The 18,623-nt window shown below is 38.7% G+C and overlaps 2 protein-coding genes across 4 annotated transcripts; both read left to right on the top strand.

Moving 5' to 3' along the window:
- The first annotated feature begins 362 nt into the window (after positions 1-362).
- Positions 363-7,020, top strand: LOC149140871 (U-box domain-containing protein 17-like). 3 transcript variants are annotated; one of them, XM_089447559.1, is made up of 8 exons: positions 363-1,051; positions 1,301-1,417; positions 2,586-2,678; positions 2,928-3,044; positions 4,203-4,295; positions 4,545-4,661; positions 5,829-5,921; positions 6,171-7,017. In XM_089447559.1, the coding sequence occupies exons 1-8, from the start codon at positions 842-844 to the stop codon at positions 6,447-6,449; spliced, it is 1,119 nt and encodes a 372-aa protein (XP_089303685.1). In that variant the 5' UTR covers positions 363-841; the 3' UTR covers positions 6,450-7,017. The 3 variants fall into 3 exon arrangements, with proteins under 3 accessions (XP_089303685.1, XP_089303687.1, XP_089303686.1); XM_089447561.1 differs by lacking the exon at positions 5,829-5,921 and having other exon boundaries at positions 6,171-7,020; XM_089447560.1 differs by lacking the exon at positions 2,586-2,678 and having other exon boundaries at positions 6,171-6,965.
- Positions 7,021-9,171: 2,151 nt separating this feature from the next.
- Positions 9,172-9,909, top strand: LOC149140870 (fasciclin-like arabinogalactan protein 21). Its single transcript, XM_089451088.1, has one exon. It carries the CDS (start codon positions 9,172-9,174, stop codon positions 9,907-9,909), a length of 738 nt encoding a protein of 245 aa, XP_089307214.1.
- Positions 9,910-18,623: the final 8,714 nt, after the last annotated feature.

Below are 18,623 nucleotides of genomic sequence, written 5' to 3'. Positions count from 1 at the left end.
AGAGATGTTGATATTTAGGTCATTGACGTAATTCACACACTACATGGATAATGGATTTCCGCACTTTATGCCTTACGGCGTTTCCTTTGCAACATTTGGTGCAAATGCTAGTTTATAATTACGCCGTAAGGCGTTCCCTCTGAGAGGAACTCCCCTCCATGCCGCGCTGTCTGGTTATGGGCCCTTAGATCGATTGTTAGACGATGGAATAAACTCAAGCCATTAGATCGTCTTCCATCCTTAAGACAGTTGTCACTCAATGATGGGCCTTCTCCCACCACATCGCCAAGGGCCTCTTCACCTACGCCGATCTACAAAAGCTGCCCAACGGAACAAACCTGGAAGCCATTGCCGCCCACAGCAGCCTCGTCGTCACAGGTAATTCTCACGGGAGGTGGCCGCCAAGATTCCATCTCTCCCTCCACTCAGATGTCGGCCGAGTATCATCCAGTGTACATTAATGGAGTTCTTGTCTCGCATCCTGACATTCTCAATGACGGGCTGTTAGCGATCCATGGCGTCGACAAGCTGCTTCTTGATCTTGATCTTGATCACAGTAATTATGACAAAACTGCGGGAGCCCCTGTTTTTACAATGATGTCACCATCACCATCATCATCAGCTAGTCCTGGTCCTGATCATCCCCTGAATGTCATAACGCCCTTCATGCTGCAAGATGCAGCGCTTAGTCTTAGAGATCGCGGTTACAGCATCCTCGCCTTGGCCATGCGCATCAAGTCCCCTGAGCTTCTGCGCCTGCAAAACCTCACCATCTTTACTCTCAGTGACGATTCCGTTTTCTCAAGCGAAGGCCAAGAATTTTCGAACAATGTGAGGTACCATGAACAGGGACTACAGAAAAAGCCAGAAGAAAGACTGTTTCGACCTCGTTAGGAGGATTCAACTGTTACTTCCATTGTTTGAAGAACTTAGAGAATTGCAGGGACCCCTTCCTCGGGTGGCAGCGGAGTGCTTTTCTTCGCTACGAAAAACATTCCATTCTGCGAAAAGACTGCTTCAACTCTGCCATGATGGCAGCAAACTGTACCTGGTAATGATCACTTCATTCATTCTCTTCTCTATGCCTCTCCTTTGCATCAACTCTTTCTGGGCAATATGTTTCTTGGTCGTTCAGAAAATCATTTGGAATACACAATGCTTCACCTGTTTTCATAGATAAAATTGTGTTTGAGCACATTTCTTTATCTTTCAGCTACACATTACATAGAGGTTTGTTTTCATGGTTTTTAATCACGGCGGAGGATTAATTTGGGGTTTCAACTTTAATGGCGTGATCCAGGCTTTGGACGGTGAAGCAATTTCGGGTAGACTCCATGCTCTGACCGAAGAACTAGATCGTATTCTAGATGGCATGCCATATGATTTATTAGAGATTTCAGATGAAGTCAGAGAGCAGGTGAGTATTGCCTGTTGTCCAATCTCCTCTTCCTTACCCCTATCATATCGATTTTTTCCTTCTCAACATGTCTTGGTACCCCACGCTACATCTTTTCGGTTTCTATCAGTAGGCTCTCGATGCAGACATATTTCAATAATCAAGAAAGTTGCAAATGAATGAGTCCAAGTACTATTCGAGATCAAAACAGAGGATCATTTTGAATCCGCTGAACTGATTCTATTGTATTAGCCTGTTGTAAATGTTGTGGGAGAGGACATTCCATAGTGTGTTGGATATGCTAAAGGGTAGGAAGATATGAAGATCTGTAAGGTAACAAAAGAGAAAACATACATTTACCCTATCAGGTGGAGATATCCTCTTTTTAACTAACCAGGTTTGTCATAGTTCTACCAAATGCCTTTCCAGACATCATCCAATCGCACTACATTCCTAACCTATTTTTAGAATCAGTTCTGGACTTTAATTTTAGATGTAAAAGTTTTCATTTGATGCTTCCTGTGTGGTTCATCTATCTACTTCGTGCAGTACAATTCCCATATACGAGCCTTATGAACAGAAGGTATTATAAGCAACAGATATTTGTATGACTGACTTTTAAGAATGCCAGATTACCCATGTATACCCATTTATTGCCTTCTTTATATTTGTTTGAGACCAGATTGTTTCACAAGTAATTCTTTTGGCAAGATTCATCTTATTTTTATAGATAATGATAATATTCAGATGCTTATTTTTTAATTGTTTGCCTGTCTTGGATAATTTTATGATATTATTTTTCATTTTTATGTAACTTCTCTCAAGACTCACCCCACCCTCTGGCCTGTAAGCAAGAGTGAGATAAACTTTCATTGCTTATGGAAAGCCTCAATCAACAATTAGCTCATGAAGAGTGAACATGTCACATGTGTGGTTTGAAGCCAGGTGGAGATGATAACAATTACTCCTCTGAACCACTTTAGCCAGATCAAAACAAAATTCTATGATGTTATCTGTTCAATGGGACAGACCTCTCCACTTATTTTCTCTGTTTATTCTTCGTTGAATATATGTTGCTGTTCTTTTTTTCCAAATCTCTAGCTCTATCTGTTTATTTTGACCTACAGAAACCATAGCAGCTTTATTTATTCTTACTTGTGAATCTTTGTTTCATATTTATATTATTTAGTCTGCCAGCAAGTGCTTTTCTTCGCTACGAAAAACATTCCATTCTGCGAAAAGACTGCTTCAACTCTGCCATGATGGCAACAAACTGTACCTGGTAATGATCACTTCATTCATTCTCTTCTCTATGCCTCTCCTTTGCATCAACTCTTTCTGGGCAATATGTTTCTTGGTCGTTCAGAAAATCATTTGGAATACACAATGCTTCACCTGTTTTCATAGATAAAATTGTGTTTGAGCACATTTCTTTATCTTTCAGCTACACATTACATAGAGGTTTGTTTTCATGGTTTTTAATCACGGCGGAGGATTAATTTGGGGTTTCAACTTTAATGGCGTGATCCAGGCTTTGGACGGTGAAGCAATTTCGGGTAGATTCCATGCTCTGACCGAAGAACTAGATCGTATTCTAGATGGCATGCCATATGATTTATTAGAGATTTCAGATGAAGTCAGAGAGCAGGTGAGTATTGCCTGTTGTCCAATCTCCTCTTCCTTACCCCTATCATATCGATTTTTTCCTTCTCAACATGTCTTGGTACCCCGCGCTACATCTTTTCGGTTTCTATCAGTAGGCTCTCGATGCAGACATATTTCAATAATCAAGAAAGTTGCAAATGAATGAGTCCAAGTACTATTCGAGATCAAAACAGAGGATCATTTTGAATCCGCTGAACTGATTCTATTGTATTAGCCTGTTGTAAATGTTGCGGGAGAGGACATTCCATAGTGTGTCGGATATGCTAAAGGGTAGGAAGATATGAAGATCTGTAAGGTAACAAAAGAGAAAACATACATTTACCCTATCAGGTGGAGATATCCTCTTTTTAACTAACCAGGTTTGTCATAGTTCTACCAAATGCCTTTCCAGACATCATCCAATCGCACTACATTCCTAACCTATTTTTAGAATCAGTTCTGGACTTTAATTTTAGATGTAAAAGTTTTCATTTGATGCTTCCTGTGTGGTTCATCTATCTACTTCGTGCAGTACAATTCCCATATACGAGCCTTATGAACAGAAGGTATTATAAGCAACAGATATTTGTATGACTGACTTTTAAGAATACCAGATTACCCATGTATACCCATTTATTGCCTTCTTTATATTTGTTTGAGACCAGATTGTTTCACAAGTAATTCTTTTGGCAATATTCATCTTATTTTTATAGATAATGATAATATTCAGATGCTTATTTTTTAATTGTTTGCCTGTCTTGGATAATTTTATGATATTATTTTTCATTTTTATGTAACTTCTCTCAAGACTCACCCCACCCTCTGGCCTGTAAGCAAGAGTGAGATACACTTTCATTGCTTATGGAAAGCCACAATCAACAATTAGCTCATGAAGAGTGAACATGTGATTGAAGCCAGGTGGAGATGATAACAATTACTCCTCTGAACCACTTTAGCCAGATCAAAACAAAATTCTATGATGTTATCTGTTCAATGGGACAGACCTCTCCACTTATTTTCTCTGTTTATTCTTTGTTGGAGATATGCTGCTGTTCTTTTTTTCCAAATCTCTAGCTCTATCTGTTTATTTTGACCTACATAAACCATAGCAGCTTTATTTATTCTTACTTGTGAATCTTTGTTTCATATTTATATTATTTAGTCTGCCAGCAAGTACTTTTCTTCGCTACGAAAAACATTCCATTCTGCGAAAAGACTGCTTCAACTCTGCCATGATGGCAGCAAACTGTACCTGGTAATGATCACTTCATTCATTCTCTTCTCTATGCCTCTCCTTTGCATCAACTCTTTCTGGGCAATATGTTTCTTGGTCGTTCAGAAAATCATTTGGAATACACAATGCTTCACCTGTTTTCATAGATAAAATTGTGTTTGAGCACATTTCTTTATCTTTCAGCTACACATTACATAGAGGTTTGTTTTCATGGTTTTTAATCACGGCGGAGGATTAATTTGGGGTTTCAACTTTAATGGCATGATCCAGGCTTTGGACGGTGAAGCAATTTCGGGTAGATTCCATGCTCTGACCGAAGAACTAGATCGTATTCTAGATGGCATGCCATATGATTTATTAGAGATTTCAGATGAAGTCAGAGAGCAGGTGAGTATTGCCTGTTGTCCAATCTCCTCTTCCTTACCCCTATCATATCGATTTTTTCCTTCTCAACATGTCTTGGTACCCCACGCTACATCTTTTCGGTTTCTATCAGTAGGCTCTCGATGCAGACATATTTCAATAATCAAGAAAGTTGCAAATGAATGAGTCCAAGTACTATTCGAGATCAAAACAGAGGATCATTTTGAATCCGCTGAACTGATTCTATTGTATTAGCCTGTTGTAAATGTTGCGGGAGAGGACATTCCATAGTGTGTCGGATATGCCGAAGGGTAGGAAGATATGAAGATCTGTAAGGTAACAAAAGAGAAAACATACATTTACCCTATCAGGTGGAGATATCCTCTTTTTAACTAACCAGGTTTGTCATAGTTCTACCAAATGCCTTTCCAGACATCATCCAATCGCACTACATTCCTAACCTATTTTTAGAATCAGTTCTGGACTTTAATTTTAGATGTAAAAGTTTTCATTTGATGCTTCCTGTGTGGTTCATCTATCTACTTCGTGCAGTACAATTCCCATATACGAGCCTTATGAACAGAAGGTATTATAAGCAACAGATATTTGTATGACTGACTTTTAAGAATGCCAGATTACCCATGTATACCCATTTATTGCCTTCTTTATATTTGTTTGAGACCAGATTGTTTCACAAGTAATTCTTTTGGCAATATTCATCTTATTTTTATAGATAATGATAATATTCAGATGCTTATTTTTTAATTGTTTGCCTGTCCTGGATAATTTTATGATATTATTTTTCATTTTTATGTAACTTCTCTCAAGACTCACCCCACCCGCTGGCCTGTAAGCAAGAGTGAGATACACTTTCATTGCTTATGGAAAGCCTCAATCAACAATTAGCTCATGAAGAGTGAACATGTCACATGTGTGGTTTGAAGCCAGGTGGAGATGATAACAATTACTCCTCTGAACCACTTTAGCCAGATCAAAACAAAATTCTATGATGTTATCTGTTCAATGGGACAGACCTCTCCACTTATTTTCTCTGTTTATTCTTTGTTGGAGATATGCTGCTGTTCTTTTTTCCAAATCTCTAGCTCTATCTGTTTATTTTGACCTACATAAACCATAGCAGCTTTATTTATTCTTACTTGTGAATCTTTGTTTCATATTTATATTATTTAGTCTGCCAGCAAGTGCTTTTCTTCGCTACGAAAAACATTCCATTCTGCGAAAAGACTGCTTCAACTCTGCCATGATGGCAGCAAACTGTACCTGGTAATGATCACTTCATTCATTCTCTTCTCTATGCCTCTCCTTTGCATCAACTCTTTCTGGGCAATATGTTTCTTGGTCGTTCAGAAAATCATTTGGAATACACAATGCTTCACCTGTTTTCATAGATAAAATTGTGTTTGAGCACATTTCTTTATCTTTCAGCTACACATTACATAGAGGTTTGTTTTCATGGTTTTTAATCACGGCGGAGGATTAATTTGGGGTTTCAACTTTAATGGCATGATCCAGGCTTTGGACGGTGAAGCAATTTCGGGTAGATTCCATGCTCTGACCGAAGAACTAGATCGTATTCTAGATGGCATGCCATATGATTTATTAGAGATTTCAGATGAAGTCAGAGAGCAGGTGAGTATTGCCTGTTGTCCAATCTCCTCTTCCTTACCCCTATCATATCGATTTTTTCCTTCTCAACATGTCTTGGTACCCCACGCTACATCTTTTCGGTTTCTATCAGTAGGCTCTCGATGCAGACATATTTCAATAATCAAGAAAGTTGCAAATGAATGAGTCCAAGTACTATTCGAGATCAAAACAGAGGATCATTTTGAATCCGCTGAACTGATTCTATTGTATTAGCCTGTTGTAAATGTTGCGGGAGAGGACATTCCATAGTGTGTCGGATATGCTGAAGGGTAGGAAGATATGAAGATCTGTAAGGTAACAAAAGAGAAAACATACATTTACCCTATCAGGTGGAGATATCCTCTTTTTAACTAACCAGGTTTGTCATAGTTCTACCAAATGCCTTTCCAGACATCATCCAATCGCACTACATTCCTAACCTATTTTTAGAATCAGTTCTGGACTTTAATTTTAGATGTAAAAGTTTTCATTTGATGCTTCCTGTGTGGTTCATCTATCTACTTCGTGCAGTACAATTCCCATATACGAGCCTTATGAACAGAAGGTATTATAAGCAACAGATATTTGTATGACTGACTTTTAAGAATGCCAGATTACCCATGTATACCCATTTATTGCCTTCTTTATATTTGTTTGAGACCAGATTGTTTCACAAGTAATTCTTTTGGCAAGATTCATCTTATTTTTATAGATAATGATAATATTCAGATGCTTATTTTTTAATTGTTTGCCTGTCTTGGATAATTTTATGATATTATTTTTCATTTTTATGTAACTTCTCTCAAGACTCACCCCACCCTCTGGCCTGTAAGCAAGAGTGAGATACACTTTCATTGCTTATGGAAAGCCTCAATCAACAATTAGCTCATGAAGAGTGAACATGTCACATGTGTGGTTTGAAGCCAGGTGGAGATGATAACAATTACTCCTCTGAACCACTTTAGCCAGATCAAAACAAAATTCTATGATCTGTTCAATGGGACAGACCTCTCCACTTATTTTCTCTGTTTATTCTTTGTTGGAGATATGCTGTTGTTCTTTTTTTCCAAATCTCTAGCTCTATCTGTTTATTTTGACCTACAGAAACCATAGCAGCTTTATTTATTCTTACTTGTGAATCTTTGTTTCATATTTATATTATTTAGTCTGCCAGCAAGGGGATTTTTTTTTAGTGATGTTGGTTTTCCCTCTTTAGTTTGCATTCCATTCTGATGTTTGGTCTAAAAAATTTGGACGACATTGCGCTGAATATTCATAATGAAATTCTTTTATTTTTCCAATGGAAAACTTTGTAACTTTTATATTTATGAAAGAGAGAGTTACATTCTGAAGGAATCGAGGAATTGTAAACGTGAGAAACCATTAAGTGAATTTTGCGTATTGGTTGGATCTGAAATTTCATTCCGCATCAGATGAGTACGTACACTTAAAATTTGAATAGACCTTCAAAGAAATAAATTGAAAATGCGACTAAAAAAGTAGCTTGCTTTCTTTCCCTCCAAAATATTGACAAGAAACACATTATTTCATGATTTCCAGTTTATCTCACTCTGGGTCTGTCCAAAGTATGCAGGGTGGTGCTCGTTGGATCCAGAATTTAAATCTGTTGGACACCTAATCTGCCAAGGGTTAAGGTGTGGGCGCTGAACGGTCTAATGGAGTCCAAGAGACCACTTGGAATGTGAAACCAAGGGTCACTCCTATGTATTATAAATGTGTATTATTGTGAATAATAATGCATTCAATGCTTATCCTTCATATTTGGTCTTCCCCATGGTTATGTTTAACATGGTATGAAAAGTGCAGGGGATTTCCTACCCTACTCAAATTTGAGCCACTGGTTTTGTGGCGTCTCTGTGCATGACAATTCTACTATTAGTCCCAAATGTAATGAATGTGCCATCAGATAAATTCTAGCTGCATTCTTTGCCAGTTCTGTCATAGTAACTCCTCTGTTCTTTGTCTACGCTTCAGGCTTTCAGGCACTAGCATGGGCTCCTCCGACGCCTGTCACGTGCGCTCTTCCTGTCACCTGAGTTTTATGCAATTCTCTATGTGTTGAATGCTATCTTTTGTGTAGGATTCTCCTTCGACTAGCACGCTGCCCATACCAAGTTACTACGCTGCTCTCCCCACTTGCGCAACGAAACTGTGCGTTATTTTCTGTTCTTTTGACAGTCTTCATACGTTGCGGCACCCACACCGCCTCTCCAATACATACATAGTTGCCACTCCTTAGCTCCGTGGACCTCCTCCCAATCCAAACGCCTTACACTCCAAACGATGTATTCTCCAAACGCTTTAACTGAAATACCATTCATGCTTTGTGTGTTATTGATATTGTTATCTGTTTTTGGAGGAGTCAAGTTTCTTATAGAGAAGCGTGATATGTGCACTAATATGATGCATCAATTGTCCTATTGGGAGCGAAAGAGAACGAGATCACAGGGATCAAAGGCTATTATATGTCTCTACAACGTATTGCCATCCGTAGCTCTCACTGACTTCGTAACTCAATATTCTTTTGGCCACACAGAATTCCAACCGAGAATCTTGTTACGCCGTAAGGCGTTCCCTCTGAGAGGAACTCCCCTCCATGCTGCGTTGTCTGGTTATGGGCCCTTAGATCGATTGTTAGACGATGGAATAAACTCTAGCCATTAGATCATCTTCCATCCTTAAGACAGTTGTCACTCAATGATGGGCCTTCTCCCACCACATCGCCAAGGGCCTCTTCACCTACGCCGATCTGCAAAAGCTGCCCAACGGAACAAACCTGGAAGCCATTGCCGCCCACTGCAGCCTCGTCGTCACAGGTAATTCTCACGGAGGCGGCCGCCAAGATTCCATCTCTCCCTCCACTCAGATGCCGGCCGAGTATCATCCAGTGTACATTAATGGAGTTCTTGTCTCACATCCTGACATTCTCAATGACGGGCTGTTAGCGATCCATGGCATCGACAAGCTGCTTCTTGATCTTGATCTTGATCACAGTAATTATGACGCAACTGCGGGAGCCCCTGTTCCTGCAATGATGTCACCATCACCATCATCATCAGCTAGTCCTGGTCCTGATCATCCCCTGAATGTCATAACGCCCTTCATGCTGCAAGATGCAGCGCTCAGTCTTAGAGATCGCGGTTACAGCATCCTCGCCTTGGCCATGCGCATCAAGTCCCCTGAGCTTCTGCGCCTGCAAAACCTCACCATCTTTACTCTCAGCGACGATTCCGTTTTCTCAAGCGAAGGCCAAGAATTTTCGAACAATGTGAGGTACCATGTGGTTCCCAACATGACACTGCCTTTGGCAGATCTGGTGCAGTTTCCGGCGGGCACAAGACTGAAGACTCTCCTCCACGGGCAATCGCTGGTTGTGAGCAACAGCAAACCCTTCTCTGTCAATTATGTGGGTATAAATATTGCGGATGTTTTCAGCAACAGATGGATAGTCGTGCATGAGATTCTTCGGCCGCTCATAAGCTCTGTGGATCGGATGGAGTGGGCTTCCAGCGACAGCAGCGAGATTCTTCGGTCCCTCTTGATGAGCTCAGAGGATCAGATGGGGTTTTACAGAAACAGCAGCACTGGTGATCATCATGAGTAGTAGTAGGTCAATAAGGAGCTAAAGATTCTTTTATTTTAGTTGTTGTCTGTGTATTTGTGATGTATTTTGCCTTTGCAATTTGAGTACAATGGTATCCATGAGAAATCATGTCCAGGAAGCAAGCAATTAAATGTCTATGAATGCAGCATGTTATGTTCCTCTATCAAGAAGCCACATTTTGCTTGAACTGTAATGGAACAATGGCAATTTATATAATGGTTCTGATTCCTTTAATTCTTTTCTTTCATGGTTTCTTAATTTTCTGCATGTCAAGTATGACTTCGCGCTTTCATTTCTTTTCTCTGTCATGAGAATCTCCTTAAGCCATGGATTTTCTTTATCGATGGGAAACAACCATAGAGCTGAGATGGTTCAAAGAGAAACTAAAATGGAATGCCAGTAAACGAGTAGAATTCACAGAAGAGGCCAGATCGCCATAGATACTGCATTGCCAGTAATAATAATAAACATGCCATTTCATCCAGATCCTTCAAAGAAATGTGAGGGTGCAATCTTCTGATCGAAACTAGCAAAGTCTGCTGAGCGTTGTTAAGAGCACACGTAATGAAATTCAAGATTGCAGAATATTAAGGAAATTTGATTACTAAAATGTTTTGGAATCTGCAAATCAAATTAAATTTCCTGAAAGTTATATCGTAATTCAATCACCTGAAATTTATCATAATTACAAGGATGCTGAACACCATTTAGCACTGATATTTGCCATGCATGAAGAAGTCTGCAATTTTTTGTGTCGAAGAATAGCATTCAAGTCTAATGGGCTCAGAGAAGTAAATCTAGGATTATGGCACGAATGCTTATGCAACTGCGTGAGTGAACTCTCTGAATTCTGGCATGGGGTTGTGGTTCATAAAGCCTTGCACCATCTGCAAAATAGTTTTAAGAGTGGATAGGTATACCCTTTCAGGAGTTCGGAAATATTTACGCCGTAAGGCGTTCCCTCTGAAGGGAACTCCCCTCCATGCCGTGCTGTCTCGTTATGGCCCTTTAGATCGATTGTTAGACGATGGAATAAACTCTAGCCATTAGATCGTCGGTGAAAAATGTTGTAGGCGGTTCAGATTATTGGAATGTCGTAGGCAGTTGAGAATATTGCACTTTTTAGAAACCATTTTCGTGATGTTTTCCATCCTTAAGACAGTTGTCACTCAATGATGGGCCTTCCCCTCAATTTTGCCATCCCCTTCTTCATTTCCATTCCCCCTCTCCTTCCATTAATTCCCTCGCCGCTCTTTCCACTTCCTCTCTCTTCACCAATGCATCTGCGCCCTTCTACGCTTCAATGCCCACCTTCATCTCCTTCACTAGAAGGAAGGCATTCATTCTCTGTTCAGCAAAGAGAGGCCAAGCGATCATCGGCACTCCATGTAAGATGCTTTCGATCGTTGAATTCCAACCACAATGAAAAAGGAAACCGTCTGTGGATGGATGAGAGAGGACAGCAATCTGAGGCGCCCATGAATCCACCACAAATCCACGGTCCTGGATTCGAGTCTCGAAACCATCAGGTAGAACCTCCCTCATATCTGCTTCGGTAGTCATCGTGGATTCAGTTGGAGGAGGAGGCTCCTTACGCAACACCCAAAGGAACCGCTGCACACTTGCTTCTAGCCCCAAAGCTAGTTCCTGAATCTGATTCTCCGACAGGGTGCCGCGGCTCCCAAAAGAAACGAACAGAACTGTCGAGGCGGGCTGACGGTCCAACCATTTGAGGCAGCCCTCCTTCTCAAACTTCTCTTCAGATTCTGAAAGAGACAAAGCTATTAGCAGCCCAACGGGATAAATACAAGGGGTCATTTCAACAGCGCTCAGAACCTTCCTTCCTTGAGAGCTTTTATTTGTGCTGGTTCCATTTCTTGGCATGTGTTTATCAGAATTCCATGAGCTTCCTGAAGCCGAAGGGAATGTTGAATGAACCAGTTGAATGAAATATCAGATCTGTATAGAAGAGGGTCTGGCAAATCTATTCCGAGAATCGGTGGAAGGCCCGTCAGAAAGAAATTATAATTAAAGTGGATGTAGTGTATATGTGATGTGGCAATGTCATGGCCTAGATTGTCAATCATAGCAACTCTCTGATTAGGACGTGGTTTAATATGGGGATATGTGTTCCAACTTTTTGAATGCATGTGAAACTAAGCTGCCATGTTGTAGTCTTCTAGACTTGTGTAACTAGTTCTGTTTCCTTGGTTAAGTGCAGGTTTCAGTTGATCAAATAAAAATTGCAAATAAGTAAACTGATGACACCATCTATGCTGGAGAAAAACTTATAATTCCTTGAGAGGGATATGGGAGCTCAGATTATATTTGAAAGTTTGTAGAACAGGTTGTCATGGAATGTGTATGCAGTAATTTGCACAACAGCCTCAAGTCCCCAATCTTGATTAGATATAAGAGGTCGTCCAGTCCAGTTTGAGTTTTGGATTGTTTATGGTAGGTTATCTATCACAAATTTTAAGGAAATATCTGATAAGCCAGTTGGAAATGTATTTGTTTTGTTTATACAGGTTTCTTTTAGATTTGTTACTCATGGGCATGATGTCATGTTCTAGAGATACCCTGTCCATGTATCTTTACTATCTCGTAAAATGCAAGTTGAATGCTAATCATGCCAGAGTCCAGTGATTCTTTGGAAACTCATGTAGCATATGGGTGATTGGTGTGCCCTGCATGACAATGCTACCCTGCGTTTATTAATAAGCTTTATCGTTGTATTGAACTCTTGTATTTTGGTGAGTGGTCTGACTCTATTTATCAAGTATCTTTATTCTTTGTTCCACCTTATTGTAGAGCATTTCTTAGCGTAGTTGTTGTTCAGATTTTTGAATGCATGTGAAACTAAAGTTGCCATCTTGTTCCCTTCTATCCATTGTATAAGACTTGTGTAATTGGTTCTGTTTCCTTGGTTGAGTGCAGGTTTCAGTTGATCAAATAAAATCTGCAAATAAGTACACTGATGACACCATCTATGCTGGAGAAAAACTTATAATTCCTTGAGAGGGATATGGGAGCTCAGATTATATTTGAAAGTTTGTAGTACAAGTTGTCATGGAATGTGTATGCAGTAATTTGCACAACAGCCTCAAGTCCCCAGTCTTGTTTAGATATAAGAGATCGTCTAGTCCAGTTTGAGTTTTGGATTGTTTATGGTAGGTTATCTATCACAAATTTTAAGGAAATATGTGATAAGCCAGTTGGAAATGTATTTTTTTTGTTTATACATATTTCTTTTAGATTTGTTACTCAGGGGCACGTTGTCATGTTCTAGAGATACCCTGTCCATGTATCTTTACTATCTCGTAAAATGCAAGCTGAATGCTAATCATGCCAGAGTCCAGTGATGCTTTGGAAACTCATGTAGCAAATGGGTGATTGGTGTGCCCTGCATGACAACGCTACCCTGTGTTTATTAATAAGCTTTATCGTTGTATTGAACTCTTGTATTTGGTGCCTCCAGAATTATTAATTTCCAACCCATATTGCGATGTGAATGATTAGTATTTGTCATTTGGTATGCATAACAAGCTTTAACTTCTTTTGATAATAAAAAATGCAGGCTGCATACTGGCATTTGCCTCTCAATTGGACTATTTAATGCTTATTTTCCACAAGTAAATAAACAGTGTTCATTTCATGCATGTGAAACTAAGCTGCCATGTTGTTCCCTTCTATCCATTGTATAAGACTTGTGTAACTGGTTCTGTTTCCTTGGTTAAGTGCAGGTTTCAGTTGATCAAATAAAAGCTACAAATAAGTACACTGATGACACCATCTATGCTGGAGAAAAACTTATAATTCCTTGAGAGGGATATGGGAGCTCAGATTATATTTGAAAGTTTGTAGTACAGGTTGTCATGGAATGTGTATGCAGTAATTTGCACAACAGCCTCAAGTCCCCAGTCTTGATTAGATATAAGAGGTCGGCGAGTCTAGTTTGAGTTTTGGATTGCTTATGGTAGGTTATCTATCACAAATTTTAAGGAAATATGTGATAAGCCAGTTGGAAATGTATTTGTTTTGTTTATACAGGTTTCTTTTAGATTTGTTACTCAGGGGCATGATGTCATGTTCTAGAGATACCCTGTCCATGTATCTTTACTATCTCGTAAAATGCAAGTTGAATGCTAATCATGCCAGAGTCCAGTGATTCTTTGGAAACTCATGTAGCAAATGGGTGATTGGTGTGCCCTGCATGACAATGCTACCCTGCGTTTATTAATAAGCTTTATCGTTGTATTGAACTCTTGTATTTTGGTGAGTGGTCTCACTCTATTTATCAAGTATCTTTATTCTTTGTTCCACCTTATTGTAGAGCATTTCTTAGCGTAGTTGATGTTCAGCTTTTTGAATGCATGTGAAGCTAAAGTTGCCATCTTGTTCCCTTCTATCCATTGTATAGGTCTTGTGTAACTGGTTTTGTTTCCTTGGTTGAGTGCAGGTTTCAGTTGATCAAATAAAATCTGCAAATAAGTACACTGATGACACCATCTATGTTGGAGAAAAACTTATAATTCCTTGAGAGGGATATGGGAGCTCAGATTATATTTGAAAGTTTGTAGTACAAGTTGTCATGGAATGTGTATGCAGTAATTTGCACAACAGCCTCAAGTCCCCAGTCTTGTTTAGATATAAGAGATCGTCCAGTCCAGTTTGAGTTTTGGATTGTTTATGGTAGGTTATCTATCACAAATTTTAAGGAAATATGTGATAAGCCAGTTGGAAATGTATTTGTTTTGTTTATACAGATTTCTTTTAGATTTGTTACTCAGGAGCATGATGTCATGTTCTAGAGATACCCTGTCCATGTATCTTTACTATCTCGTAAAATGCAAGTTGAATGCTAATCATGCCAGAGTCCAGTGATGAGTTTTACTATCTCGTAAAATGCAAGTTGAATGCTAATCATGCCAGAGTCCAGTGATGCTTTGGAAACTCATGTAGCAAATGGGTGATTGGTGTGCCCTGCATGACAATGCTACCCTGCGTTTATTAATAAGCTTTATCGTTGTATTGAACTCTTGTATTTGGTGCCTCCAGAATTATTAATTTCCAACCCTTATTGCGATGTGAATGATTAGTATTTGTCATTTGGTATGCATAACAGGCTTTAACTTCTTTTGATAATAAAAAATGCAGGCTGCATACTGGCATTTGCCTCTCAATTGGACTATTTAATGGTTATTTTCCACAAGTAAATAAACAGTGTTCATTTCAGATGGCATTTTCTCTTTGAAACTGTGCCTCTGGACAACAGCCTGCTAACTTAACTGAACATTCATAAATCTCTGCCAAATCTTAGTAGTTCATGGCCTATTTTAAATTCTATCAAACTTATTCGAACTAACACAGTGTTTACTTAAGCGGGGTCATTTCACACTGCTTAGTACAATAGAATGATCTTTCTTGAAATAGAATAAGTACTTCAAAAAAGTACCTATGAATTTTACTCATAGTTATTTGACTTTAACCTTAACAGAATCCTCTGCGGAATCCCTATATGTCTTCTGGTACAATGTGTCTCTTGTTTTACCCAAAAAAAAAAAAAGAAGCAAAAAGGGCATCCTGGCCTTACAGAGCCCGACATTAGAAACTGCTAATGTCAAGTATAGTAGCTCTGCTATCCACCTAAGGAACCTTGAAGGTATATTTTCAGGGAGCAAACGCTCAGCTCCCGCGATAGCCTGCAAACAATGTTTTAATTTAGAATAGAATTATCATGGTAAATTGGTATAAGAATATTAGTATAAAAAATCACCGAGTTATAAGCCTAAATATTGGCAAAGGCTAATTCTTCATGTGGCATAATCAATTAGCCATGTTATCTTGCTACATGATGCAAAAAAATGACCCATGGATCCTAATACTTTTTAGGGCTCTTTTTCAATTCAATAGGCTTTTCTTCTTCTTCTTCTTCTTCCTGAGATGGTAAAGATAATGACTCAAGAATGACTCTAAGCTTACTAGATAACCAAATTCTCAACATACCTTGCAATGCATATTTGTTACACCTCTATTATAGACCAAGACAAATGTAACAAATCAATGTACACCACTGCATCAATATGATTGTTTTCACATAAGGCTTGATCATTAAAAGGACATTAAGGTTTGTACCTTTTGGGACAATTGCTAGTATAGTCAACATCAGAGAAAATACAAACGACCCAGAATATGAGAGAAAATACAAATGACCTAGATCCATTAAAACCTTGAAAGTTTGTTCATGAACTCTCTGAATCTGGTATATAATGTGTGCTGTATTTGAAACTTCAATTTGCCATTAAATTAATGGGACATGAATTCCCACAAAGCAGTTCAAAAATGTGCAATTAAGTTGAGCTTTCATCTTGTCATTCAATTGATGGACACTCAATATTAAATATAAGATAAATATATAGGAGTAGCATGTGAGTGTTAGATTTATAAAGAAGATTCTTTTTATTATTAATAAAAATATAGATAGTTAGTTTCATTTTAAAGGGTTATAAATATGAGTTATAAATACAAGACTTAATAGGTTGTAAATATTTGAAGTGTTGTAAATATGAGTTATTAATTGTTTTTACTCAAAATCTGATAAATAGAAATTTAGCAATTTCTTTTTAATTGAGTGACTTAAATTCATGTTTTTTTAGGTTGAAGGTAAAGCCACTAAAGTGCAAAAATTGTGATGCCAATAATTAGAGGGATAGTCATCATGGGGTGATAAGAAATTTAATATTCCAAGAAGAGGAGGTAGTAGTAGATTCTAAATAAATTAGCAATGCAACAACATAAATGTTTGCAACAAATTTAGAGAGATCCACCTTGTTGAATAATGCACACACTACATGGATAATGGATTTCCGCACTTTATGCTTTACGGCATTTTCTTTGCAACATCTGGTGCAAATGCTAGTTAATATATTTTTAAATTTAAACATCAAAATTAAACCATATAACATTATCATCTCACCAAAATAAAATTAACAAATTATAACACACAGTAGGAAAAAAACAAAAAAAAACACATTAAAATCTCAACAAACCCCATGGACAATAAATCTTCATGCGAAACGCTCCTACAGTTGAATAGAATCAACTCGAATTCTTGCATATTGTCTCGATGTCTCCTCCGTATGAAAACAAATCAGTCGATATGACCTTTGGCCACATTCATGGATCTGTCAAATCATCATGCTACTTGTCACGCTTCTATCATCAAAGTTTTGTAATTGACAATAAGTCAAACAGCATCCATTGGAATTTTGTTCTCAAATTCGTATCTCTGTTTTTTTCAGCACGAAAAAAGCAGTATATATTCATATTGTATATTCAACAAGATGGCTTTATATAGATAGTTGTGCGGATTCTCCACACCCAGCAAAATAGCAGAATTTAAGATGTATGTCTGGAATATAAACAAAATATTCTGATGGAATATAGGAGCATATGATCATCAGCGATTGACAAAACTGTGTTAATGACAGCAGAGGATATATATATGTGCATACCTGGCTGTGTATGATCCGAAATATCTCAGAGAGTAAGAAAATACAAACTATATAAAACCATTGCTTTTGATTTATATTTCAGGAAGACAGAAGTCCTGAATCTGAAAACAGCAGCTTGCGATTTTAATCTGCATTTTCCACACACCTTCTGCATTTTCCACACACCTTGGGGAGAATTTAGGCCTTGTTTGGATAATGCATCAGCTTTACTGTTGTTTGATCTGGGTGTATGAGAGATAGTATAATTCTTCTTGTTGTTCCATAAAGAAGTAATTCTGTCCAGCAGTCCAGCAAGATGGATATTTTTAATGTTGTGCTTTGACAGAACATAATCAGTGATTAACTTCGAGTCTCCATATATATGCAGCTCCGGGATGTCTAGGAAAGAACAAAAAGATAGAAGTCCCGCCAATGCCACGGCCTCAGCTCTGTTGTTGGAACCCTTTCCAGCGTTCCAATAGATTCCATAAGACTGTTCCTTTGTTGTCTTGATGAAGACACCACATGCGCTCGTCCCCTGTTGAGCAGCTCCATCAAAATATGCACATGGAGGATCCATGGACTTCCTTGCCGGATGGTCCCTATCGCCCCCGTGTCTGTTGTCTTTTGTTGTGTTGATTTTCCTTTTACTGCTCTAAATTTGTCCAGCCATATCCAGGGTGTAGTATTGGGATATGATAGACGACACAACAGTGGAAATAGGTTCCATTTTAGCATCAAAGAGCCTGCTGTTTCGCCATTTCCAAATAGTCCAAATTGTCAATAAAGGAATAAGCCTCCATCCCTTGTACATGGAGCTCCAGCTTTTGAAGGCTGCAGGAATAGAAGAGAATGAGCCGTGTGTGAAACCAAAATGAGCCACTATATTTTCCCATATTGGCCGAACCTGAGAGCATGTAAGAAATAGATGAAAATTACTTTCAGAATAGTTCCGACACAGGAGGCAGATTGCAGGCCCTTGCCAGTTCCTTTTTTGCAAATTTACCCACGTGAGGTTCTTATCATGGAACACCAGCCACGTGAGGTTCTTATCATGGAACACCAGCCAAGCAAATATAATAATCTTCGTGGGACATCCTGTTTTCCAGAAAGCAGAGGGAAAAATGTCTCTGTTAGTACCCGGCTCCAAGGATAAAAGTTGCTGGTATGTTAATTTAACCTGAACAGTCGAGGTTCCGCCCGGGCCATTCCATATGAGAT

The sequence above is a fragment of the Pinus tabuliformis genome, chromosome X (assembly GCF_031772625.1).
Source record: "Pinus tabuliformis cultivar Carrire ecotype Pingquan chromosome X, CPIR1, whole genome shotgun sequence".
Classification (NCBI taxonomy): Eukaryota; Viridiplantae; Streptophyta; class Pinopsida; order Pinales; family Pinaceae; genus Pinus; species Pinus tabuliformis.
The sequence above is the reverse complement of the archived record's forward strand: the minus strand, read 5'-3'. Positions and strand labels throughout refer to the sequence as shown.

Bases quoted from the DNA above. Each gene is read 5' to 3' on its own strand.
- LOC149140871 (XM_089447559.1), top strand. From the start codon at position 842: ATGAACAGGGACTACAGAAAAAGCCAGAAGAAAGACTGTTTCGACCTC. The intron at 1,418-2,585 runs GTGAGTATTGCC...TATATTATTTAG, and splicing joins CAGATGAAGTCAGAGAGCAG to TCTGCCAGCAAGTGCTTTTC. The intron at 4,662-5,828 runs GTGAGTATTGCC...TATATTATTTAG, and splicing joins CAGATGAAGTCAGAGAGCAG to TCTGCCAGCAAGTGCTTTTC.
- LOC149140870 (XM_089451088.1), top strand. From the start codon at position 9,172: ATGCCGGCCGAGTATCATCCAGTGTACATTAATGGAGTTCTTGTCTCA.